This window comes from Polyodon spathula, chromosome 10 (genome assembly GCF_017654505.1).
Source record: "Polyodon spathula isolate WHYD16114869_AA chromosome 10, ASM1765450v1, whole genome shotgun sequence".
Lineage (NCBI taxonomy): Eukaryota > Metazoa > Chordata > Actinopteri > Acipenseriformes > Polyodontidae > Polyodon > Polyodon spathula.
In genome coordinates, this window is record NC_054543.1 from 11,129,771 (window position 1) to 11,157,566 (window position 27,796).

At 36.6% G+C, this 27,796-nt stretch overlaps 1 protein-coding gene across 10 annotated transcripts in view; it reads right to left on the bottom strand.

Moving 5' to 3' along the window:
* The window catches only part of LOC121321825 (calcium-activated potassium channel subunit alpha-1), a 164,362-nt gene that overhangs the window by 96,968 nt on the left and 39,598 nt on the right, over positions 1-27,796 (bottom strand). For all 10 annotated transcript variants that reach the window (XM_041261058.1, XM_041261059.1, XM_041261061.1 and 7 more), the window contains exon 3: positions 1,029-1,090. In XM_041261058.1, coding sequence (XP_041116992.1) covers positions 1,029-1,090 — 62 coding nt within the window. The remainder of the gene's footprint in view (positions 1-1,028; positions 1,091-27,796) is intronic.

Below are 27,796 nucleotides of genomic sequence, written 5' to 3' on the forward strand. Positions count from 1 at the left end.
TTGCAAGCTCTACTCTACATTTAGCAGGGTCTATTGCAGTGCTAGATTCCAATTCTGGCCAGGGCTCTTCTCCTAATAAAATCAAAGTTCATGCATGTCTTACCTTGATGTACTAAAATGTACATTTTAAAGGGAGTGAATGGGAAAAGAACCAGAATTAGAAATAAAAGAATAAAAACTGTGATAAAAAAAGAAATAAAACAGACTGATATTGCAAAGCTGCAGTTTGTAGATTTTTGCCAAAGCTACAATAAGCGTCACACAAATTGGTCAATTTCAACACATCATTAAAAATAGAAAACAAAAGTCACAATCTAAGAACAAGGGGAGCTTGGTAATACAGAAAATGCACTGAACGTTAATTTAAAAACTGTAATATAGTGTGCATGGGTTATATTATACTACACTGTCTCTCAGGAGGAACATCATCCTTGGGCAACGGACAACATAAAAAAAAAAGTCACGCTCCAAATGGTTTAATGGTCAGCATAGCTGTTTGTGGGTGTGAGCCCCAGACACAACTGGAAAAACAAAGCAGTCCCATTTGGGTGTAGCCATGATTCACTGACCACAGATGCAGATTTTAAATATCTTGGAACTGGGAAAATAATACAGTTTTTAAATGTTCTAACAGCAGCCAGATGGTCACACCACCAGTAAATTACACACAAAATGCCTCAGTGAAATAAGTACAAATACAAACAAATGGGTTCTATAGGATGCAATTGCTGTCTTGTAACAAATATAAAATGATCTATGGTATACTGTCATATCCCTTCAATACATTATTATTATTAGTAGTAGTAGTAGTAGTAGTATTAAATTTGCAATACCATGTGAATGTAATAATAATAATAATAATAATAATAATAATAATAATAATAATAATGTTATAAAGCGCCTTTCATGTACACTAGAAGATGCAAAGCTGTTACCTTATTGTAAGATAGAAGGTAATATATCTTTATAAAATTATAATTCTAGGTTAAGTAACAAGAATATTTGAAAGTAAATGTGTGAATACTTACTCAGAAGAATCTATAAAGTATATTACAAGTGCACCAATGCTGAGAGCAAAGACTAAGACAACCTGCAAATAAAAAAAAAAAAAAGACAATTAGACATCAGGAGTATCAAGTTGCACAAACAAGCACATGCTTGGAACCAAATATTCAAACTAATATATGGTCAGCATGTGATAGACAACCTTGAGAATAAACATCCCCCAACACAGTTCCTGTAAACAGTCTCTTAAACAATAAACTAGTACAGCTCTAATGCGCTGTGGAGACTATTGCTACTGGAATGTCTCTAAATATATCCTAGAGCAAGAAAAAAAAAAAAAACACTTGTCATAATTTGGGCACAGAGAGAAAAAATTCTTAGAAACCAAATTGTCAAAGCATGCTTCCTCCTCAGTCTCCTCTAAAAGGGACAACATATTCTGAGCTTGTTAAAGAACAATATCAGTAAAACAAATAAATACATTATCAATGAAAGGGTCTGTCAGCACACCTTTAAGCTGAGGAATAACAAGAAAAAGAAAAAGAAAAAAAAGAAAAAGAAAAAAAAGAAAAGTTATCTCTCACCTAAAAAATATTTGGCTACTTAAACCCGCCCTACATTCCAATAAATAGTCTGATATTTACTGGGAAAATTGCTAACTTCAAGCAGTACATTATTAGGGGACCAATTTTCCACTGTGGGCAAATTACCCTGTGATTGGCCTGTAGGAAAAAATACAGAACTACAGGTAAAATACTACCTGGAATTAAACTAGCAACCCTTCAGTCTTCAATGTAAACTGTACTGGAATTTAAATCAATCAATACACTGCGATATACATTTACATCACATATACAACTATGGTCAAAGTTTTGCATCATCCTATAGAATTAATTAATTTTGCTTCTTAAAGTAGAATGAAACCTGCTGGAAAATAGCCCAGGGGTTTCTGGAGACCAGGAACAGTATTATTTCCAGACACTGCTGTGGGCCTGGTAACATTTCTTTAAATCACTTGTGTTTCAACAATGAATAATACACTTCCATTTACCTTCTCAACACTTCTCTGAAATCTTTACAAAGTAAAAATGACTGCTTAATGTATAGAGAGTGGTAACATTTAATCCATTCAATGGCTTTTGAATCTTTCATGGCTTAAAGGCATGACATTGTAAAATAGGTTGCACACAATGTACAGTGTCACAGCTCACCTACACTAAATACAAGTGGAATTTAATATTACACTATTATTCCAGAAATATCCAGAATATGATTCACATTGGGCATATGCAATGACAAAGCAAGACTGGTTTAACAGAAGTATTTTGATGCTATGTCCTAAATGTATGCATTTACAAAATACATTCTTCCTGCCAGCAGTGACACACAAATGAGGTGTGGCACAGATTATTTGTGTGGCACTTCGTCCCACACAGTACGGAGCCAGGTTAGCAAATATCAATCAAGTTTTCTAAATCCCTAACTACAGAGACAATGGTCTCACACATGCGCAAGAATAGAGAAAAGCAAGTATTTGGAATACGTGGTTTACATGAACTAATATTACACAACACAGCTCAGTACTTCACATGTAATTCTGAATATTCTTATTTCAGAATACTGCTTACATTCTTCTGAATATGCTGTTATTCTACTAACACGAGTTGAATACTTACACCGCATATTCAGAATAATAATAGAACATTAGCCTGCATGTAAACGTGCTGAATTACAGTTGCTGTTAGGATTACTTTTCTGTCTACCCATACATACAAATGAAGGTAAACACTGTTTCGCCTTTACAATGTACTTACATTTAAGTCTCTGCTCAATGACTGTGTACCACAGTTAAGAGCTTTGTTGGCACTGACAATGTGTAAATCTCCTACCACTAAAACACTTGAGTTTGTCAGCATGCAGTTTGTATAGCTCATTGTGAAGTTTTTGTACTTTTATTGGGAGCCTGACCATTACATACACTTGTCAGTTAACAGCAGTCTCTTTAAGTACCCTACATAAATATTGCATTAACTGCCAGGCTTACAATAAACTCTAATCCACGGTTCAAAATGTAGCAGACTCAAAAGGCTTACCCAGCATAGACATTGTGCAGTATTTAGGAACAGCGTTTTCACAGGCAGTTACACTAATAACATATAATGTTTTAGTAGCTGTATAGCGTTCAGTAGTGTCAAATTGTTCTGCATTATGCGATGTGGACTAATGTTCACTGACAGACCACCAAACAAATATTTCATTTCAGTCAGATTCAAATCTATCCCTCTACAGCAGGGGCCTCCAACCCTGGTCCTCGTCAGCCTCAATCCTGAAGGTTTTACATCATGGCTAAAGATCTGGAGAAGATGCTAAACCTGACTAATTAAGCCAATAACTGAAAAGAAAATGGTTGGCATGAAAACCAGAAATACCCTGCGACTCTCTAGGACAAGGGTGAGAGACCCCTGCTCTATAGTGACCAATTTTACATGAAACGTGTACCTTATCTTTCAACAAGGTTTATTAGGCAAGTAATAGTCCAAATATGTATCATGCAAATGCATTACACTGGCAGTTATGTCAAGTCTTGACACTATCCACGGTGCTGAAACCATTTCAAAATAGAACCATTTTTCTATGTTTTTTAAACATGTAAAAAATTTTAAATAGGTTCATAAAAACATCACCCAACTGATGACAGAACTGACTTGCAGTGTTAATATTCATTAATTCACAAACTTGGCCTTTATCATAAAAATGTATACATCACAATTCACTCTTAAGTTTGCTTCTTATGACTTTTGCTGAAATGTTTTGTGTATTTTAGATACTAATCTTAATAATTGAATAGAGATTTAGTAAATCTGGATAATAAGCTAAGAGGTAAAGATATTCTAATATTGACAGATATGAAGAACAATGTATTGTTTAAAATAAAATCTAGTTTGACCGTCATAATTCACTTGTGAATACTGCTCTTAATTATTTTAATACAAGATGTGAGCATAATTTTTATCAGAGCTCAATCCCCACATTGCAGCTATGGTTGTACATACAGGTATTCCAAATGCAGTAACCTAACCTACTGATCTGACTTCAAGAGTGAGGTAAAAGGCTAAAGATGCACTTGTACTAAACTAGGACATCTCCTTTATTAAGTAGGTTGTTGGCAGCAGTTCCCTGCATGTAAAAAGACATCTTGGCCAGACAACAAACCTTGTGAGATTTCTAAAAGGCTTTTATTATTAAGGCAATACTAATAATAATAATAATAATAATAATAATAATAATAATAATAATAATAATAATAATAATAATAATAATCTATTTTGTACAGTGCCTAAATGCAAGCATCTCAAAGTGCTGAACAATTCCATACACTTTACCTGTTCTGCACTTTCATTCACTTTGCATATATTAAATAGAGTATTACAGGTTGGAAATAAGCAAATATTATGGCAAAAAAAGATACCTGATACAATGCTCTCAATGTGCTTACTTTTAGGGAGTCTGTTACTGTTTTACTACCCAGATCATCTGCCCTTAACAATGTCTTCAGGGTCAATTCAAAGTCATTGGCTGCAAAGCACATCAACCATGAGGGGAAGCAGCTGGTTGGTTAAAGACAAGAAAATGACTTTAAAGGGGTGGGGACAATTTCACTGTCAATTTCAGAACAGGTGACTTTTGTTTAACCTACCGTAATATTAGACATGTTTTCTCAGTCCATGTGAAAACAAGATCAGTACATGGACAGTATACATTGTATATAATCTGTAAAAAGTTAACCGACCTGAACCTAGGTCCTTTTTACTATTTAAACATTACAATCCCTCAACAAAGGGAGATCATACCATGCATAATGAATGACCGATTATTTTTCCATGATGTACATACGGTCTGTTACTCGGTATTGTTCAGATCCTAAATAGAAAACCCTTTATAAAATTTTCAGCACTTTGCTCATTGTTTTTTTTATATTCAATGGGGATTTTCTGAGCGTGTCGTCTTTCAAGAAGAAAACAGACGTGGATTCCATTACTGTACATGCTTTCATTACCCTGTTTGAATCATAAATGTCCAAAAATAACTTAATAAAACAATAACGCTGCACGTTCAAACAAACTGCAATGCCCTTTTTTAAAACACACTAGAATATGGGATTTCTTTTACAACAAATATGGCCACAAGAGGGCACAGTTAGCTTAAGCCAGCTATAATGTGTCCAATACCTTTAGGTATTGAATCCTCAAGCTCTAACCTAACACAATGATCTTCATCAGTTAGGATTGTATAAAATTGTAGAATTTCATGCACGCTTATCTAATTGTAAGTAGATCTAATGATGAAACCAACAAAGAAAGTCACTGACCTGTATATTTTTTAGATGGATCAATATGGGTAAAAATATTAGATCACTTTGCTGTAATTCTAATTAAAAATCCAATAGCAGGTCATTTAATTTCCTGAAGCCAGGTAAATCCAATGGGATTAAATAAAACAACGCCTAAATCTCTTAATAGCAAGGCAGACACACAAAAGACTTTAAACATGTCCACTTTAATAAGAGTTACAGTTAAAAAGCATTACCTGGAGAGGATTAGATGAGACCAGTAATCTTGTTCAATGCAAATTTATGACCTTCAGCTAATACAAATGCCACACTCGCTCTTCAAAAGGTAAACACTTCCAACACTGATATTGCAGCCACTTGAAGTGATTAATTTTTATTACAAAACATTATTAGAGAGCTCTTACCAAAAAAGTATATGTTTAAAACGTCATTAGAAATGTGTGAGTGAGGCTCTAAATAGCAGTAGTTCTAAATAGTGCAAAGCTTTAACCCTTTCATGCATGGCGACCTCATATGGGGACGGATTTTAAAAAACTCTTTTAGTCTAGCTGGGGTTCTCTATTTTAAGATCACACATAACAGGCACCTGGTGAAAACAGGTTTGACTAAAACGTGACATAATGAATACTCTACATAGGTTATGTCAGCAATGACCCCTTATATATCCTTATAGCACCCTGGAGTGTGCTATTGTACTCCGATCATACCATACGTTGATACTGAAATTATTACACAAATTGCAGACATCATTTTATAATTCCCAATAACCTATGTATAGATTTGAGAATTTTGAGAAATGTGTATTTGAGCAAGAAAAGTGCTTGTGAGATTTTAGAACAGCAACAATTTACCCTGGAGAGCTCATTTTTTTTTTGAAAGCACAGTTTATGCTGATCACTTCCAAATTATGATATATTATATATATATATATATATATTAAATCAGCATCTCTACAGGTATGGCAGCCATTCCATTCCAGTGTCTGTTGAATTCCAACACAGGCACACCTCATTCTACTGAATGAGGTACTGGTTAGGGGATCACCTGAACCAAATCTTATTTAATGAGGAAAAGTATAAAAACCACTCCTGTGGTCATCACTATCCTCTTGCAATAGGACCAGCTGGATGGCAAAATAGTGCTAGTAGTACCTCAAAAGTAATTGGAATCAAAAAATAACTATTGACCATGCCCAAAGAGTTGAAAAGGAAAGTTTTGAGTGAGGAAAAGAAGGGTTCAATTCTGGCTTTACTAGCAGAGGGATACAGTGAGCGTCGGGCTGCTTCCATCCTTAAAATTTCAAAGATGGCGGTTCATAAGAACAAGGTCAAGCAGCACACATTGGGGACAGCAAAGCTATAGACCGGCAGAGGGCGAAAACGACTCTCCACTGACCAGGATGACCGCCAACTCATTCGAATGTCACTCAGCAACCATAGGATGACATCAAGTGACCTACAAAAAGAATGTCAAATGGCAGCTGGGGTGAAGTGCACGGTGAGGACTGTTTGAAACAGGCTCCTAGGGGCAGGGCTGAAGTCGTGCAAAGCTAGAAAAAAAGCCCTTCATCAATGAGAAGCAAAGAAGAGCCAGGCTGAGGTTTGCAAAAGACCATAAGGATTGGACTGTAGAGGACTGCAAGCCACAGTGTCTCGCACCCACTGTGAATTGTGGTGGAGGATCGGTGATGATCTGGGGGTGCTTCAGCAAGGCTGGAATCGGGCAGATTTGTCTTTGTGAAGGACACATGAATCAAGCCAAGTACAAGGTTGTCCTGGAAGGAAACTTGCTTCCTTCTGCTTTGACAATGTTCCCCAACTCTGAGGATTGGTTTTTCCAACAGGATAATGCTCCATGCCACACAGCCAGGTCAATCAAGGTGTGGATGGAGGACCACCAGATCAAGACCTTGTCATGGCCAGCCCAATCTCCAGACCTGAACCCCATTGAAAACCTCTGGAATGTGATCAAGAGGAAGATGGATGGTCACAAGCCATCAAACAAAGCCGAGCTGCTTGAATTTTTGCACCAGGAGTGGCATAAAGTCACCCAACATCAATGTGAAAGACTGGTGGAGAGCATGCCAAGACGCATGAAAGCTGTACTTGAAAATCAGGGTTATTCCACCAAATATTGATTTCTGAACTCTTTCTAAGTTAAAACATTAGTATTGTGTTTTTTAAAATTAATATGAACTTATTTTCTTTGCATTATTCGAGGTCTGACAACACTGCATCTTTTTGTTATTTTGACCAGTTGTCATTTTCTGCAAATAAATGCTCTAAACTACAATATTTTTATTTGGAATTTGGGAGAAATGTTGTCAGTAGTTTATAGAATAAAACAAAAATAGTCCTTTTACCCAAACACATACCTATAAATAGTAAAACCAGAGAAACTGATAAATTTGCAGTGGTCTCTTAATTGTTTCCAGAGCTGTATGTATATATATATATATATATATATATATATATATATATATATATATATATATATATATATTCTTACACATTAAAAAGAGATGTGCTGAGCTTTCTGAGCTGTTAACAAGCTTGGAAAGCCCCATGTCATTTGAAACTACCTAATCTCTTGTTGAGAGCTGCTTTATGGAACAGACACACATGGACAACTCAGAGTTCAATTCTCAGTCACCACCGAAAACATCACCTTCCTCAGTATATAAAACTAGGAGGTTGGATGCGCTTAAATATCTTAGTCCCTCATTTATTTTTAAATAACTTAAAAAAAAAGGTGAAATACATGTTTAAATACAGACGGAAACTCTGAAAGTACATATATCCCCAAGGTTCATTAAATCTAGTCACTGTCACAGGGTACATTTTTAAATACTAACTTCAGTATGCTGTGCTATTCTGAAATGACAGTTGCTTTTCTAAAGAGATCAGCAGCTCGGAAATCACTCTGAATGCTGGGAGTTTCACTAGGAGATTACATTTATCAGACTCAGCCTGAAAGACTGACCTAATTAAAGCTGTCGTAACTAAAGAAAAGGAAACTTCTGTGTCCTTTTTTTAGCAGCGGTTGTAAAGCAAGCAAACTATTTTCTCTTGACTCTTCTGTGCAAACAAAAACAGTGAAAATGCATCACAGTGAAGGTTATTTCAATTCCACACCTGCAGAAAAAGTACAATAAAAATGTAGTTTACAGTTTCTGCAAGTTGACATATTATCACTTCATATTAATGTCAGGCACTGGTTACATAAATGTTGGGAACAGTCCTGTGTACCCTGTGTCAAACGTTCTTTTGTGCATTAAAAGTGAAGTTGCAACCTTCTAAATTAGATTTCCCAACAGCTATTAAGCATAATATTAATATTGCTTAAACTGTAATACAGGCTTATGAAAGCTTTATTATTACTGAAAACAAATTCTGATTTCAATAACCCTTTAAAGTCAATGCTGATGAACACAAAATAATTAATGCAATGGGAAGAACATGAATAAAATTCCTCTTAAGTTATTTTGCATCCTTCAAAATACATTTAAATTGCCCCAAAATATGTAGTAGTAAATATATGATATGTAGTAACTTTAACCTTTAAAACAAACTTAACGTGGCAAAATGTTTCAAGTATTACGAAAGTTCGTTAACATACACCATATATCCTACCATGAACGGTTTCAAAGGAGGGAACGTTTGTCATTGCTGCTATGCCTTTTTAAAAATCCCCCTGTATTTTCCACTCAAACAGTACAGTATTACCAAAACCTATATGTCTGACACACAAAAAGTGAGGATAGTCCCACCCTTGCTTACAAGTTTTATGCAAGTCATACAAGGAGCTTTAAAAAAATGCTTCCCTTTATCCCCCTCAAATATTGACGCAACCTTCTATGCAAAGTTTCATAAAATTCCAACACAAATGGTACGAAAATAAAAAAAAAATGTTGGGAAGATGCTCTGTGTAAAGTCTCTATGTTTCTGTGTGCCCTTCTGCCCAACAATGGCTATCCATCTAGGTTTACCACAGACCACTTAAGGAAATTACACTGTCACAGCATAATTTGTAGAAAAGTACCATTTGACACTTTCTTGACACAGCAACAGCGAAAAACGGATGTTGGGTCCTGGTTTGCCAAAGGACAAAGAACAATAACCCTGTATTTGTGTGTAATATATATATATATATATATATATATATATATATATATATATATATATATATATATATATATATATATATATACACACACAGTGCCTATTGAAAGACTACACCACCTTTCAAAATCTGCATCTTTTGTTGCCTTATAGCCTTGAATTAAAATGTGTTTTTTTTTTATCTACACATCCTACCTCACAACTTACAAGTGAAAAAAATTCTAGAAATTAATTAGAAATAAATACTGAAATAGCTTGCTTGTACAAGTGTCCACCCCCCTTGTAATAGCAATCCTAAATTAGCTCAGGTGTAACCAATCGCCTTCAAAATCACACAAAGTTAAGTGGCCTCCACCTATGTTAAACTGAAGTGGTTCACATGATTTCAGGATAAATTCAGCAGTTCTTGTACCTCTTGTACCTCTGCTGGGTAGTGCATTTCAAAGCAAAGACTCAACCATGAACACCAAGGCGCATTCAAAAGAACTCTGGGACAAAGTTGTTGAAAGGCACAGATCAGGGGATGGGTATAAAAAAAAATATCAAAAGGCCTTGAATATCCCTTGGAGCACGGTCAAGACATTTATTAAGAAGTGGAAGGTGTATGGCACCACCAAGACCCTGCCTAGATCAGGCTGTCCATCCAAACTGGATGACTGAGCAAGAAGGAGGCTGATCAGAGAGGCTACCAAGAGGCCAATGGCAACTTTGCAAGAGCTACAGGCTTCATGGTCAAGACTGGTCAAAGTGTGCATGTGACAACAATATTCCAAGCACTCCACAAATCTGGTCTTTATGGTAGGGTGACAAGAAGGAAGCCGTTACTCAATAAAGCCCACCTTGAATCCCATTAGAAGTATGCAAAAAACACTCAGGAGATTCAATAGCCATGTGACAAAAAGTCTGTGGTCTGACTAAACTAAAATGGAACTTTTTGTTCAAAGCCTTATGTTTGGCGGAAACCCAACACAACGCATCATCCAAAGAACCCCATCCCTACTGTGAAGCATGGTGGTGGCAGCATCATATTATGGGGAAGTTTCCCATCGGCAGGGACTGGGGCACTTGTCAGGATAGAAGGGAAAATGAATGAAGCAAAGTACAGAGAAGTCCTTGAGGAAAACCTGCTGCCCTCTGCAAGAAAGCTGAAACTGGGACAAAAGTTCAACTTTCAGCATGACAACGACCCAAAGCTACACTGGAGTGGCTAAGGAACAAAAAGGTAAATGTCTTTGAGTGGCCCAGTCAGAGCCCCAACCTAAATTTGTGGCATGACTTGAAGATTGCTGTTGATCAATGCTCCCCATGGAACTTGACAGAGCTTGAACAGTTTTGTAAAGAAGAATCATCAAATATTGCTTAGGTGTGCAAAGTTGGTAGAGACCTATCCCAACAGACTCACAGCTGCAATTGCTGTCAAAGGTGCTTCTACCAAATATTAACTCAGGGTGGTGGAGACTTATCCAATTATGATCTTTCAGTTTTGTATTTTATATATATATATTCCCTTAACAGTGTGGAGTATGGTGTGTAGATAAGTGGGAAAAAAATACTCCTTTCAATACACACACACACACACACACACACACACACACACCTGAAACAATCACTTATTGCTGTGTATTTCTTAGCTCTAAGGTATGCAGAATGAAATGTAGTTGCCTACATATCACTAAGGACAGCAGCAAAGGTTAGATGGCATTCCATGCAGCAGAAAACAAGGAGTTCTTATTGTCCATGTCTGTTACAGCAAACACAAAGGAGCCCTTTTCTAACAGGCAACACAGCTTAGCTATTAAATATCTGTTTACCAACATACTTCTAACTGTCTTAAGAAACGGATTACATTAGTTGATAATATGGCTTTGTAATTGTAATCATTCATACAAAATGTTGTGTTTTTTTTTTTTTGTTTTGTTTTGTTTTTTTGCAACTCATTATATTATTCAGAAGGATCATTAAAATAAAAGGCTTTCCCAATCCTTTCAGCTCCGGTTACTGTACCAAATCCATAGTTCTGAGTTTAAATTGTTACAGGCTGTTCAGAATCAAGTGATTGCAATTAACAAGAGTGCTTTACCCAGGCAACTGGCTTAGAAAAGGTAATCTAAAAGTATACAGCGTGACAAGTGGGATCTCTCTGCTAATCATTTTCATTGGGATTCCTGTGAACATGCACAACAATAAAAACAATCACTGACTCCATCTCAGATCTTATACATGACTTATCCTCTTGTACAGGTAATGCTCCCTGTATGGCTTAATGAACTTATGGACATGAAGTCACAGCTATAAAGTGGGTTCACTTGCTCCAACAGACAGCAAAGCCACTGTGTTATAACAGTTTTGTGATATTGTTTTTAATCAATGTAATTGAGGAAGACTTTTTTCACCACACTAGAGAAGAATCGGCCATCATTATCATCTTCAAGTGTCAAATTGTCAAAATGAGTATACTAGAAAGGTTCCTAAAAAGCAAACAAATACACTCGCTCATGCAGTCAAAAGCTAATTCAGGCAGAACAAAAAAAAAAAAAACACATTTATTTAGATGGTAAATATAGCAGGATGCACTTCACCTGAATCACAGGGTCATTTATAGCAGGCTGATCATCATAACAGTAATTTATTACTTAAAAAATAAAACTAAAAAAGTGGTGTGTGTGTGTGTGTGTGTAAAAAAAAAAATATATATATATATAAAACTCAAAGAGCCAGCTGCCCTATATATTAATTGTTGTGATAGAAAGTGTGTAATTTCAGCAGTGATTGTGTCCTTCTCGTTCATACAGAATAGAAGGGATATCTGCCACAACATTGTTTCACGCTATTCAAATCTGAAAAGGAATCGATATATAAAAGTGCTTGGAGGGCACATGTTTGGTGTTCCATCTGAACTGTTCAAATATTGATTGGTTCTAAGAGAATGCATTTTGTTGAAATTCGAAACGTTTGTTTACAATTCACACTTATTATGTTTTAGCCTGGGTCTTCCATGTGAGAACTGAAACTGTTTAATTTAATGAAGCAGTACCTTGAAAAGCATCTCACTGAGGAAACTCAAAACTGAAACAGCAGTCCACCCCATCATGATCTATCATTCGTGTTTAATTGTGTTTACACTGTTATGTTAGGAAGACAAGTGAAAATGCAGACATCAAAATTTCATACAAAATACACATTTTTGAATATCAGTCTCTGAAAACATTTCTAAACATGTCACTTTCTAGTTGATGTTAAGTAAACAAAAATTCCACATCAGTAAGTTTGCACCTTTTTTTTTTTTTTAAAGGGACAGGTATGAAATGAGGCACATACAAACATGTCATTTTTTTAATTTTATTTGTTTACACAATTTAGTATATATATATATATATATATATATATATATATATATATATAATATATGCACGTGGGGCAGAGCAAGACTACCACATTTAAATTTGATGTGCTTGATTTTATCTGTGAACCAGCAATTGGCAGTTGGTAAAATGGACTATTCTTGCTTAACAATAAACACAAGCAGTGCATATTTGGAACGTAATATTAAATGTCATCCAACCAGGTACGCATTAATTCTCATCTCAGGTGTTATTGTAAATCTTGTCATTTCAAGACCAAAAAAAAACCTATTTCAACATGGTCTGTATTTCTATATTACATTACAATGCGTAATGCTATTTGTGTTAGGTGAAAACTGTCATTTTGATGCCTGCAGTGTACTTGTACAATTTATCATCTACACAAAGATGTAAATGGCTTGGGTATGATGACAGACATGGCTGTTTGACTTGGGTTATTGAAATGGCAGGTATGTGTCACATAGCAGCTTTCTGTTTATGTATGTGCATAACTGCTGCTGAGTGATGGATAGAGAAGCTATGTGGTCTTCCAAAGCCCCCATTTATCTGACATATTCTTTCCTCTGTCCTGTGTAATTAATATGAGCATTTCAAATAAATCATTTGATTCCTTATCAGGTAGCATGGCTCAAATGACTTATAACAACTGTCATACCACACTAAATTATAAATAAATAAATAATCTTTTCTAGCCTCTCCATAACATTTAGTTCCCAATTCAATTGACCTTTTAGCTGAAAAAAAGTGTGTGTGAAACCATTTTAATTTTTATTCCTCACTGACCATGTGTTAACTTTGAGTTCCCGGCGTGCTAAACATTCTAAAATTGTAAAAAGTGGCATAAATATTGTTTTATTCATCTGGATTTTCTACTTTACACACACACACAAATACAGATATAATTAAGATGTATTTATTTATTTTTAAAGCTAAACGTTGGTCCTTTGGTTTGCACCACCTGCTATCAACAGTGAATATAAAAACAGCATTCCACCCACATATTATATAAAAACAGGTGCTATGCCATGTGTACAGAATAAATTATTTACACCTACTTAGCTGAATACTTGGTACACAGTATTCAGTGTGGGATTACATGCTTACCAGGGCTAGTTTCAAATGTGTCTTTGCTTACATTCCAGTCCAGTGGTACTCTGCTGAAAGTGACAGAATGAGCTCCAGGTGCGATTGAAAATGAAAGTAAAGTTCCTGCAGGTAAAATAATCCCTGAATGAATTGATTTAAAATCAAAAACACATTTACACATTGCTATGTATTTAAAAATATGTACTTGTGGTATAAACATAATATTGAATGATGGTTCGTGGTATACGGTTTTTATTCACCTTAGGAGGATGTCCTTACATAACCCACTTACCCGGCATTGAATAAAACCATATACCACAAGTGATTATCCAGCAACCTCTGTACATTGTACATGAATAATAATAATAATAATAATAATAATAATAATAATAATAATAATAATAATAATAATAATAATAATAACATATGACACTACTCTTCAGAACCATTGTCTATCTGTTAACTCAGCATTCTGTAAACTTTGATTACTTGCCTTCAGTTATATCCAGTATGCCCACTGCATTATATATTATGCTTGAAATGTCGATTTTTATTGCTTTACACCAAGACTGCAAAACAAAATATAGTGGTTCACCAAATACTAATCAGACTTACCAGTTCCCAGATTTATTTCTTTTGGCACTTTCATTGAACAATAACATGACAGAATTTCTAAGGATTCTAAGTGATTTAGAAGAAAAGATGTTACCATTTTTATATTATCGCATAGATATTCTGTATGCATGGGTAATTTTAAACGTTTACTGATTTATAGATGTGCCAGACATAAGACAGTTTGCAAAAAGATGGGCCAGTATTCACTATTTAAAACTGGTCTAGAAAGTAGTTAAAAAGTTAGCAAAAATCAACTTGACTTCACTTGACTGTTCATAAAATACTAAAAAAAATGTATTCAATTCTTTGAATATGACCCATTAAGGGAATATTCCTGGAAATATAAAATTACAACTTACAGTCACATTGCCTGCTCTATGTCACTTCTAAAACATAATGATAATGCTTCTAAGGATATTGTTAATTATACTCCAACACTAAATCTATTGTGTGCTTATCTTTACCATTAGCTACTATAAATTGAATACACACTGATATTTTTTATCTAATTTTGAATGGTAATTTAAACCAGGGAATATTACTTTGAAAATACAAAACTGAATTCTCTTTCAAAGTGTACTAACAATGCCTTTAAAAATCCCTATATTAAAATCTTAGAAACTATTTTAGTTATTCATAGTTACTCATTACTCATAGTTTTAGGCACCACTATAAATCTATATTGTGTTTCATACATTTCGTTTTAAGAACATATACAATACACACACAAAAAAAGATGTTTCTTTCAGTTCAAGAAGGGTAACAACAACAGGGGTTCTTGTTGTGCAACTTCTACCATTTCAGAAGAGGGGACATTGTATGGTGCATTTAACTTAATATGAAAAATCACCTAATAATATTTTGTGTAAACCAATATTGACTATGTATTTTTTGGACTATTTTCCAATTCTTTTTCAAAACTCTCGATTGCCACACTTTATCTTTCTGCACTGGTACAGATCTAGGTATCTGGCTTCAGTTTGCATTCTGCTACAGATCTCCTCTGCCCACATGCCTACTTTTGGAGTCTTCTATTCTCTATATTTGTTTCCCAGGGATACCCAAGCTATATACTTGTTTTCTATTGAAAGGGTTTATACCCTGAGACGTTGCAAAGCATATATGGGCCACAATTAAAGTGTGAGATTGTTGCTGTTGGTAGGATGAAAGTATGTGTTATAACTTGTAATTGAGCTAGGCAGAAACAATATTTGAGTATCATGGTGTGCCCTTTTCCTAACTGAAAGCCTGGTCATTCCAAACTGTCTTTGTGGCATTTTACATAGACTATTTATAAATTAATTGTGTAGATTACTGTAATTGTATGGTAATAAGAGACATAAACACTTACAAATGTACATTTGAAATACTAAAATATCAACCAACTCTAAAAAACATCCCTAAAAGTATCTTGCAGTATATTGTGATAGAACGGCATTTCACTTCTAATAACTGTCGCTTTGACTGGCGCATGTGTAAACATTGTCCTTTATACATTATTTTGCCTATATTTATCCTTTATTTACAATTGTGGCCAGGACCAAATGTCTTGAAAACACACCTATGAAATACTTATTGGACTGTCAACTACACAACAGCTGTTGAAATGAAGGACTGGGATAGAAGATGTGTATTAAACTGAGTGAGGTAGCACAGGCAATTTCATGCTCCAGTGAACCTCCTTCTGACTTAAACATACCCCTTTCTGGTGAAAGGCTTTTGTTTGTTTGGCAGGTGCGGGATCAGATCAGGCTCTGGCAGGCAACAGTTGAGTGATTTATTGAGGAAGCATTGTAAATTGCAGAAACATAGCTAAGGGTCATGGAAACAGCTGGGCCACAAAAACTGCTACTCAGGGATTATCAGTTTGCTGCACCTAACCTTGCCATTTGCTAAATAACAGTAAACCACTATATGATTTGTGTGAACCACCAACAGAGATCATTAAAAAATAACATCCTGTCTATTCATATATATATATATATATATATATATATATATATATATATATATATATATATATATATATATATATATATATATATATATATATATATATATATATATATATTATTACAAGTGAACAATGTTAAATTCAAGTGATATATTGCTAGAATTTCATAAAACTGTTATCCTTAAATATACTTTTCAAAATATACTGTTCTACCACAGCCACCACACTGTCAGCATGACCAGTATGTCCTTTCTTTGTAGATATTTCCTGTGAGGTTAAGCAGGCTGAAGCTCTGAAGCATGGCTCAGTGCAGTGTTCCCATCTCTGACCTTCAAGATTCATTTAGACCCACCTCCCTCCAAACAGGTCAGTCATTGAACAGGCCAAGTGCCAATAGAAACAAAGTCAAAAACTGGAACCGACCCTTGGAACCACTGACACAGAAGAAGGCACACAAAGCTATTGTATAGCATTGGCAGAAATGGAGAGATGAATGACTTGTGGGAGATTCCCTAGCTTCTGTCTGAGTGTCTGGATGCTACACATGTAGGAGAAATCATCTGTAGAAAAACTGTGCCAGGACAGAAATCACAGAGATGAACATCTGCCAAACTGACACGTAGTCAAAAAAGGCTATTAATAGAAAAGGATGCACACCACCTGAAGCTTGGGACTGCTTCCCTGCTCCAGTCATTGTGGCAATGTTGTTCTCCACCAGATACTAAAACGTGTTCCGATATCCTGTGTGAATACAGTTTGTGGGTCTCCTCTTTATGACTATCCCTAGCCCCAGGTAATGCACATTCTGCTCAATTAACAACCTGTTCAATCCACAGTCCTCTATAACGTTACCCAGGCAAAGAAGTGTTTTTGACACTGTTTCCAGATACATCATGGTTTACTTTAAACATGTAAGGCAGAATTACTCCAACAGGGTTTTGAGCTTTTAAGATACTGTACTAAGTCGAATAGGAGCAGAATGTGAGCTAGAAATCTTCTTTTCCTTGGGTCTTACTAGTGATAACAAAATGTAACAAAATGCACAGTGCTTCTGAAACAGACCAGCGGTACTGGTACAGCTTCGAAATGAATCAATTTAGACATGAACCATATGCTGTGGGTCCTCACTGTAGAACTGTACCAAAAAGATTCTCAGGATTGTTTATTTGCAGCCACAAAGTCAGGCACCGTTTAAGTGCAGATGATCAGAAATGATCAGATTTAATAGATTTTTTTATTTTTTTTTTTACATTAAGTGGTAAAGCCTGATCAAAACAAACACATTACTCTAAAAGGATGTTCCTTTTTAATAGCCTATTTGAACAATTTCTATTCAATAAAGATCAACAAAAACATAAAAAGGGGTCTATGCAACTGATCTAAACTGCGGCAGATTTAAATACACTTGAACCAGTCAGTGGAACTAGAGGCCTTCCATCCCCCTTCCTTTGATTCGGAGGAGCATAGGAAACTGAATTCTCTCTGCCAAATGTAGCGTCAGAGTGGGTCATAATATCATTCTGTGTATGAAATTAACAGAATTGAAATATACAGAGGGGGTCCTAAGCCATTCTCTGTGTCTACTTGGTTTCTGGTCACAAATTCCATCTCATAAATCCAGCCAACAGGGGGCGAAACAGTAGCCCAATTAAGAACAAAGGGCCATCTAGGAACAAGAACAACCAATGGGAAACACTCCATGTGGATTCAGGCACTGCCCAAAATGAACAAACTATTCAATCATAGGAGTAAAGAGAAAGTTACAAAAGCATGAGCGTTACACTCAAACAGGGCTCCCGACACAAAATCCAAGGCTTTTGATACACAAACAAGTCTTTGAACTTTGACAATCTAAAGAATCAGCCTGCGACCGGCTGGAACAGAGATCCCGTTTTCAGACCCTCTAATACGAGATAAGTATTCTAGTGTTTGCCTTGTTGTGGAAGCCCACTGCGTAAGATGTCCAAAATCCTAAAAGTACTTGTAATCAAATCTCTAACTTAACCCCAATTGATCACCACAGAAAGAGTTGGATGAACATCTGAAGTCGACAGAGAATTAAGCTAGCAGTTGAATATCCCAGACATAACCGGACGAAGAGTGCACATCTTGTGGAAGATCTGCTGTTTCAGTGGAACACCTAAATAGTTAATGACTCTTGTTCTCCTAGTGACCACCCCAGTGGCCCAAGAGAATCTGGTTTTCGACCCTGTGCCAGCTCCTACAAGGCCAGTCTTGGGAGATCCCGCTTCACCTGGATCTCCTCAGTTAGGCGAAGGGCACTCTGGCATCTGGTAGGTTACAATTATGGATCTGGCTCCTGAACGGGACCACTCGTCAACCCTAGGGCTATCTGATGTGTTCGTAGGCACGTTGTAGAATGCTAGGGAAGGCTCCACTAAGTCGTTATACGCCTATAAGTGGAGGTACTTTCAAAACTGGTGTCTGACTAGAGGTCATGACCCCATATCTTGCCCTATGCCAGTTATCTTGTAATTTGTGCAAGAACTGCTGGATGCCAGTAGGTCACATTCTATCTTGAAGGTATATTTGGTGGCCATTTCTGCATGCCATATCCCCACTGATTCTGTATCTCTGGGTGCGCATTTCTTGGCGAGCCATTTTCTCAAGGGTCCTCGGCGATTACGTCCTCCACGGAGGGACGTTCTCCCCGAATGGAGCCTTGATATTGTGCTGGAGGCTCTCACGAAGGCCACGTTTGAGCCCATACACTCCATAGAGTTGAAGTATCTGTCTATGAAGATAGCCTTCCTCTTGGCTATCATCTCCGCAAAGCTTATGGCAGTAGGGTGTCACTAAGATCAAACCCTGCTTTCCTCCTTAAGGTGATCACAGCCTTCCACATGAAGCAGTCTTTGGAGCTGGAATCTTTCCATCCACATCCGTTTTCTTCGGAAGAGGATAGGAGATTGAACTCCCTCTGCCCGGTGCAAGCATTGAGTTGGTACGTGGATAGGACAAGAGCTCTGCATCCTTCTCACCAGCTCTTAGTCTGTCACTGTATACGGACCATAGGACAGGCCATCTCAAAGGTGTGACTATCGCACTGGATTGTGGACACAGTCTTGACTGCATATGACAATGCCAGCTTGCCCCCACCTGGGCGGGTAGCCATGTATTCTACCAGAGGGTTGGCTACATGATGGGCCCTCTTCAGAGGGCCCTCACAGTCCAATATGTGTACTACAGCTAACTGGGCTACACCGCATACTTTCTCCATGTTCTCCCACCTTAATGCGGTAGATCCTTCCCTGCCATCATTAGACACAAGGGTCCCTGAGGTTGCACGTTTGCACCGCTAACCCTGGGTTATGCTGGTTCTGATGCGTTCCTCATCTGCTGCCATTCCTTCTCCCTCACGACTGCTCTTTTAAACCATGATGGTGGTCATCTTTGAATTGATAGGGAACGTTAGGTTACTCACCATAACCCTGCTTCCCTGAAAGAGAAGACGACCACCAACCAGCAAGGTCGCATCATTCGCCCTCACGGGTTCGATGCAAAAGAGAAAATGCTCTAACATAAACTGCTCAGTGAATACCTACCTATGGCAGGCATATCCCACAAGTATGTTGGTGGTCGTCTTCTCTTTTACGTAGTGCGTAAAGAGCACATGTTTGTTGGATATTTACTTTTAAAACACATGCCGGACACATTCTATCAATTTGTATTATACGGTGACTTATGTAAAACCAGTATGCATTTATCTATTGGTTAACCATTTACACTATTACGTCTCTAAAATAAATATATAAACAGAAATATATATATATATCTATCTATCTATATATATATATATATATATATATATATATATATATATATATATATATATATATTATATATATATATATATATATATGGAAATAAACAGTTAACACGACTCCACAGCACACCAGTCTAAACCCACACAACTTTTTTTTGTGCTAGTTTCTTTAAGCTTCAGAAACAACATAGTGGATTGAAGTCTATTTAAACTTTCCCTCCCACACACTAATAACACCTGCCATGTGCAGCTGCCATAATCTTCCTGACATTTTCAGAATGCACAGCTGTAGGCCCAGTTCCAATGAGCACAATCAACTTATGGCCTGTCAGGCATAATATTTTCCACAGACCTATTTTTTCCCTTTCCAATAAAAACCAATGCAGGCAGGATATAGTGAAATGTATTCTGCAACTTCTATAGGAGGCTTGGAGTGTAAAATAAAATACAAGGGATGGAGTCAGATATGCAATGTTGTACTGTACTAGATATTGCATTTTATAGAGCACTAATTCTATCCATGCAACAGTTTAAATGCAAATGCATTATATTGATAGGACTGGACTACATGGGTATTTTAATATAAGTGCAGCAATAGTCTATTTGGCTAAAAACAGGCATGGTATATTGTTTTTTTCTGTGAATTGCTTTATTGCTTTTATTCAAGCTTACAATTCAACAGCTGAAATCACTCCATATCCAGTGTCCAATCAAATCACAAACCTGGGTATCTCAGCCACTGAACACCACACGGTGGTAGGTAATGTTAACAATAAAAGGTTTAACAGTTTAAAAAAAAAAAAAAAAAAACCCTGAAAAAGTGTTATATTAAATATGTTTTAGTTTACGTTTTAACACTTCTAACTTAATGTAAGAACTTGTTATTTCATAGTAATACATGGATAGAGCTAAATAACACTGCATACAAAAAAAAGTATCGCAATGCCTCTGAAAGTAAAGTGATAACACTATCGTTGCAAGGTGATAATACTATCGTTCAGACCCAATAATACTGCCGTTGGGCATGTCATTTAAACACATCAGAACATGTGGCTCATTTCAGTCGAACTTCCACCCAGACCCTAAAGCCGACTCACCACTCGAGTAAAACCAACAACGTGAAGTAATGGCTCAAAGGAATGCAGTACGACCGAAGAAAGAATGGAGTTTGTCCAAAAGCAAGAGAATCCGAACACCATAAAGAAAACACTCTTCGACATTCATCTACTGCAGCCCTGCCTGTCAAATTTGGTGAGTCACGGGCAATAGAAATCATACCCACCACGCAGCTCGACAGTATTTCAGTGGACTTTGTCTTTCAATTACAAAAACAAGGACAGCTCTGAATACGAGCCCAGAGTCCTGTGTAGCACAGATAGGCACTTAATAAAAAGAAAAAACTACTCTGCCTCAATTTCTTCAGTGTTCAAGCAGACCCTAGATGCCCTCATAGCTAAACAAAAGTACCTCAAAAAGCTCAGTGGGCGTCCTCCAATTCTATGGATGTGGATGTCTGCAGGCTATCATCCTCTGGAGGACAAAGTCCAGCCCAGCAAATCTCCGCTCATAGGCTCACTCGGCTCCTGGCCTGTAGGGGTCGCCGCAGTGCGATAAAGAGAAACAGCCTAAGCCGGATTCCACCTCCCCAATCCCAGGAGAGCCAAAGCCAATGCGGCGCTTCCACAGAATCCCCCAGGATTCAAACCTGCGATCTCTGGTTGTATGACGCACCCTGCACGCCGCACGGCAGTGCTTTTACGAGGCGAGCCATTCGGGGACCCTTCATTCTTGTTTTCATAACTGAAATCAAACTGTCTCTGCAGTGGGGAATCTCTCATGGAAACTGTCTCTGCCACCTACAGTGTAAACAATGTCATTGTTCTCCCACCTTTCCTTATCAATATATTCTGAAACACACAAAAAAAAACATACATACAAAAAAAACAACAACAAAATATAAAACAAAACTCTGCTGTTAAGCCAAAAGCATGTTATATTGCGTTGACCAGATGTACTAATGTATTCTGTGGTCACATAATTCTGGTCTGCCTTCACATCTGTTGTCTGGCAAATTGCTGAAACAGAAAGCAGCTCTCTTTGCCGAGGAGCATACTTATCCTTGGAAGGGAAGAAGACACCACTAAAAACAAATTAACATTGATATTGCCAAGGGAGATGTCTGTTAACCCATTTTAAATTAAAACTGAAAAACGTACAGCAGTTATAATATAAAATGGGTGTGGTGGGGAGCCACTTTTTAAGCTGTCCCTGGCAAATCCTTTGAAGCAGTAAAAGCTTTGAAGTTGATATTAATACAATTTTAAATCTGAATAAGCAGCTGAGCAAACCATTTAATTATACCAACAGTTTGGCCTCTACAGCTTCTTTCAAATGATTAATTAACTGACACGACTCACAATTTCAAACAGAGTTCTTCCTTTTTTTTTTCTATGAGAGACTTAAAAGCCTGACATCACCAAAGTAACCTTCAAAGATTTGCCTATACTCGGCATGGTTCCTATATGTACCCTAATTAAGGTGGTTTTCTTTTTTGACCAGTGAGCAACAGATCCTGGGTGCAATGGTCTTCCAACCATGACTAAGTAATTAGCTCCAAAGCTGATCAACTGCGGACTTACTAATGCAGAAGATTAAGCTACCTGCTTCAGTATATGTGCCTCTGTTAACCTGCTAGACAGTTTGCCTGTAATCCTGTAATACCAGCCATTTCTTTCTTGGCAAATACATACACACACACCAACACAAAATGATGGAAGCAACAAATGATTTACTGATTTACAGAACAACTAAGGGTGACGATTGTATTGCCCACTTTTCCTCATTCAGACCCTTGGTAGCAAGTGGATCATATTTGTCGTACACAGACTGCTCATTAAAATCTTTTGCGTATTTCCTATTCAGTCATACCAAGATATTTAGTTAACAAGTAGTCTTAGTGAAGTAATCTGACACAAACTCTCCATCCCGAGTTTTACTACTTGGGGTACTGTTATATGTGAGATGAACTGCTCTCCTGTTTGTCAGGTCTCCTCAGCAACAAAATCCTCCTTCTATTATGTTGGGCTTTTTGAAGAGGTGGAACACCCCTCTCTGTTTGTTCTAATAACTACTAACTCCATGTTTTTATTTCCGGTTCCTCTTTGTATGTCGGGTTACCTCAGAGACGGTAACCCTCCTCCTGTGTATCGGGTCTCCTCAACGACAGACCCTCCCGTTCTCTACATGTTTTATATGTTACTAACTCCATGTCTTAAACACTACATCAGGTGGCCTTGCTCCATCCTGTGAAATGTCAGTGTAAACTGACATGAAGTACACCCAGCAGATGGCTTATATTATGCTGCCTTGGATGGTAAGTGATGAAAATGGTAAATATGATACAGTATTGTATCTACTTGTACATCTGAACAAGTAGATAGGAAGGAAACTGTTTTCTGAAAAGTTAAAGAGCTAGAAATATGTTGGTCCAAAAAGTTTGTATTGCAACACCTGTGAGTGTGGTACACATTAATGATATATGCAAGAACTGCAATTTTTTAAAACAATGCACTTGGAAAGCTGCAAGTATTTTACTTGGATGCGAAGCTTGCAAGACCTGATTTAAAAGAAAAAAAAAACGTTACTGGAGCTTTAAAAATAACTATACAAAATGAGATGCTCTAGAAGAACAAGACCTTCAGATTGCTAGTAAGCAAGAAGGTTAATTTAAGATGCAACTGAACACTTTAGCCTGATCTGCTAATGACAGTCAAAACCCATTTCTTTATAATGTCTGGAGAAAAGCCAATAGGGAAATGCTAAATTGTCTTAGACATAATATCAATTCCACTACATAATGTAATAGATAAAAATTTAATTAAAACTGAGATTTGGTTTGATGCTAAAAAAAAAAAAATTAAAAGGCCATCTGTAGTATGTAGCAGCATACAGACTGTTTTTCAGACATCAGAAAATGATAGAAAAAAAAATGTCCTCACATTTATGCACTGCCAGTATAACTTGAATTACGTTGCTACAAGCTGTTCATTTAAATGCCCTGATAAGAAAACTCATTGGAATTAAACAAACATTTTCCATTAAGATGATGACGATAATTATAATGACTGTTACCTTGTTTATTACTTTGAAGTAGCTCTTCTAAATAGCACAAAATGTGGGTGACCAATTGGTCTAAATATGTACCAGGTCACTAATGCTGCATTTACTAGTAAATTGTGTTCCAGAAAATTGCCTAAAGATGATGCACTTTATTTAAATGGTACTGTTTAACAGCTGTTGCAAAGACCCTTTTTCTTTTTAAACACACATCTGCGCTGATCTGCACTGTGGCTCAGCAATATCTAGCCTAGTGTTGCTTTGACTCTGCATCATTAAACAGGATGTCACTGAATCCTAACCTTGCCTGTTTTGTTAGAACCTGCCTTAAAGATGTGTTTTCTGATCTTGGTTGGACACACAGAACATTCAAGTTACTTTCCACAAATGGCAGTGTTTGAATGGGAAATTACTGTAGATCAGTTGAGAAATGGGAATTACTTGCTAAAGAGCTCAGGACTATTCCAGCCCTATTTCTCACAGCAGGAGCTGTTATGGTACTTGATAAAGCTAGAATCTATATATGTCTGCTAATATTAAAATGTAGATTCTGTACTATTTATCCTTTTTTTTTATTATTCTTTTCTTTATACAAATAAATGGGAAGCCGCAATGCATGGTAACTGATGGAATATAAAAAGTTTATATTCTAACATAATACAAGAGATATTTGGATTATATCAAATAATAAAATAAAACAAAATATTAGAAGAGACAATGTTCAAATCAGAAACCCTAAAACAACAAAGCACAGAAAACACTGTATATCAATATTACAATTTTTCCATTCAACTATATTTATTACAATAGTCAATGAATGAATAAGTAATAGTTTCCAGTACTTCAGAGGCTGTGGAGGTTGGAAAACATATCGAAGCTCTTGATTAAAAGGTACTACAGCTATGACCAAAAGTTTTACATCACCCTATAGAATTAACAAACTATGCTTCATTAAGTTGAATAAAACCTGCTGAATAATAACGTTATGTTAACATACTGATTTACATATCACTTTGTAGTTTTCCATATACTTAACAAAAATTGAAGAATGTGACTAAAAAATCTATCATGAAATACTGTACTATGATAACGGCTTCCGGTACACTTTTGTGTTATCGTTTTTTAGTTTCTTGATTACATGATGTAAATAAAATAATGTTCATACATTTTTTTAAGTTGTCTCAATCCTAAAATTCTAGGTGATGCAAAACTTTTGTCCACAGCTGTATATGATTCATTTAACACATTAATATTTACCACATTGCTGTGTACTGGCAGCCCTCTAGTATTTATTGCTTGGTCATCAGACCATTGGATTATAAATAAAAGAAAATATTTCACCCGTACTTTGTTGTCTGTCTGTAACATTGCATACTGCTCCAGCTCACTAATTACCACTTTGACACAGACAGACCCATCTATTCTAACATGCCAGATTTTGTACATGTGAAATGTTATGTCAGATGAATGTATATGCCCTAAAGCTTCCCACTGAACTAAAAGTTGATATGGAGGATCACTGGCCATGGTGTTGCCCTGGGCTAATTGAGCCTTGTTTCCAGTATAAAATAAGGTCACTTATTTTATTGCACAACTAGTCTCTATGTGCCAGGAGTATGTACATAGTACTTAAATATAGCATGGTAATTAAATGAAGAAATGTCCCTTTCCTTTAACATATATATCAATGAGGCATTGAAATCAAATTTAATTCTATTCCATCAACTCAGAGTTCTATTGTGTTAGTTTGACAGTTAGTTTATTAACGTTAAGCTAACCCTAAGTAAAACCCATTGTTTTTAGAACATAAGAAAGTGTATAAAACAAGAGGAGGCCAACTGGCCTATCTTGCTCATTTGGTCGTTAGTAGCTTATTGATCCCAGAATCAGCAGCTACTTGAAGTATCCCTGGGTGTCAGCTTCAACAACATTACTGGGGAGTTGGTTCCAGACTCCCACAATTCTCTGTGTAAAAAAAAAAAGTGTTTTCTGTTCTGAATGCCCCTTTATCTAATCTCCATTTGTGATCCCTGGTCCTGGTTTCTCTTTTCAGGTCGAAAAAGTACCCTGGGTCGACACTGTCAAACTTTTTAGAATTTTGAATGCTTAAATCAGATCTCAGCATAGTCTTCTTAGTCATTAATGTAGATTAGGAAGAGCAGAGGCCCTAATACTGATCCCTGTGGTACTCCACTGGTTATCTCGCTCCATTTTGAGGCTTATTCTCTAAACAGTACTGTGGCAGAGTACAGCTCTGCTCTTTAGAAATTGGCAGGGATGGGGTTAAATTCCCCTACCTGCCTTGGTTCATTGTGTTCAGGTGGTTGGGGTTGATTAGATGATTAGTTTAATTAATGATCAATCAGCTCCCAGCCACCTGACATAAAAGGAGGCCTCTACTTTTCATTTAGGAGGAGGGAGCTGAGGAAGCAGGTTGGGGTTTTGGGGTTTTGGGGTTTTGGGGTTTTGGGGTTTTGGGGTTTTGGGGTTTTGGGGTTTTGGGGTTTTGGAATGTTTTGAATCCAGTGAAGGCATTGCCCAGCCTGGAAACCTTTATTTTTGTGAGTGTATTTTTGCTTTATTTTGTGTTTTAAATTGCTTTGTTTTGGCCCTTGTGCCCTTTCATTTTTGTGTTTATAATAAAATAGTTTTTTTTTTTGAACTCCAGACTGTCTCTGGGCCTCTATCCACTGACCAGCCTGCCACAAGTACTTTCTGTTTTCTACATGTTAACCACTCCCTAATCCATGTGCATGCATTTCCTTGAATCTCTACTGCGTTCAGGTTGAGAATTACTCTTTTATACAGGACTTTGTCAAAAGATTTCTGGAAAGCTAAATAAACCATGTCATATGCTTTGCAATTATCCATTGTCGATGTTGCATCCTCAAAAAAAACCAAGCAGGTTAGGTTAGTTAGACACGACCTCCCTTTCCTAAAACCATACAGACTGTCTCCTAGGATAATGTTACCATACAGGTAATTTTCAATTTTGCATCTTAGTTTCCATAAGTTTACATATAATAGAAGTCAGGCTTATTGTAGTTACCTGGTTCGGTTTTGTCTCTATTTCTGTGGACAGGTATTACGTTTGCAATTTTCCAGTCTGTTGGTACAACCCCTGTCTCAAGAGACTGTTCCATGATCTTGGATAGCGGTTTGTAAATAACTCATTTCATTTCTAGGAGTAATATTGTGAGGATCTCATCCGGCCCAGGGGATTTGTTTATTTTAAGAGCTCCTAGTCCCTTTAACACTTCTGCCTCGTTTATGCTAAGGTTATTTAAAACTGGATAGGAACAGGTCAACATGTGGGGCATGTTGTCCGTATCCTCCTTTGTAATGAAAATTAATCATTTAATACATTTCCTAGTTTTTTTACTTCATCTACGATTTTGC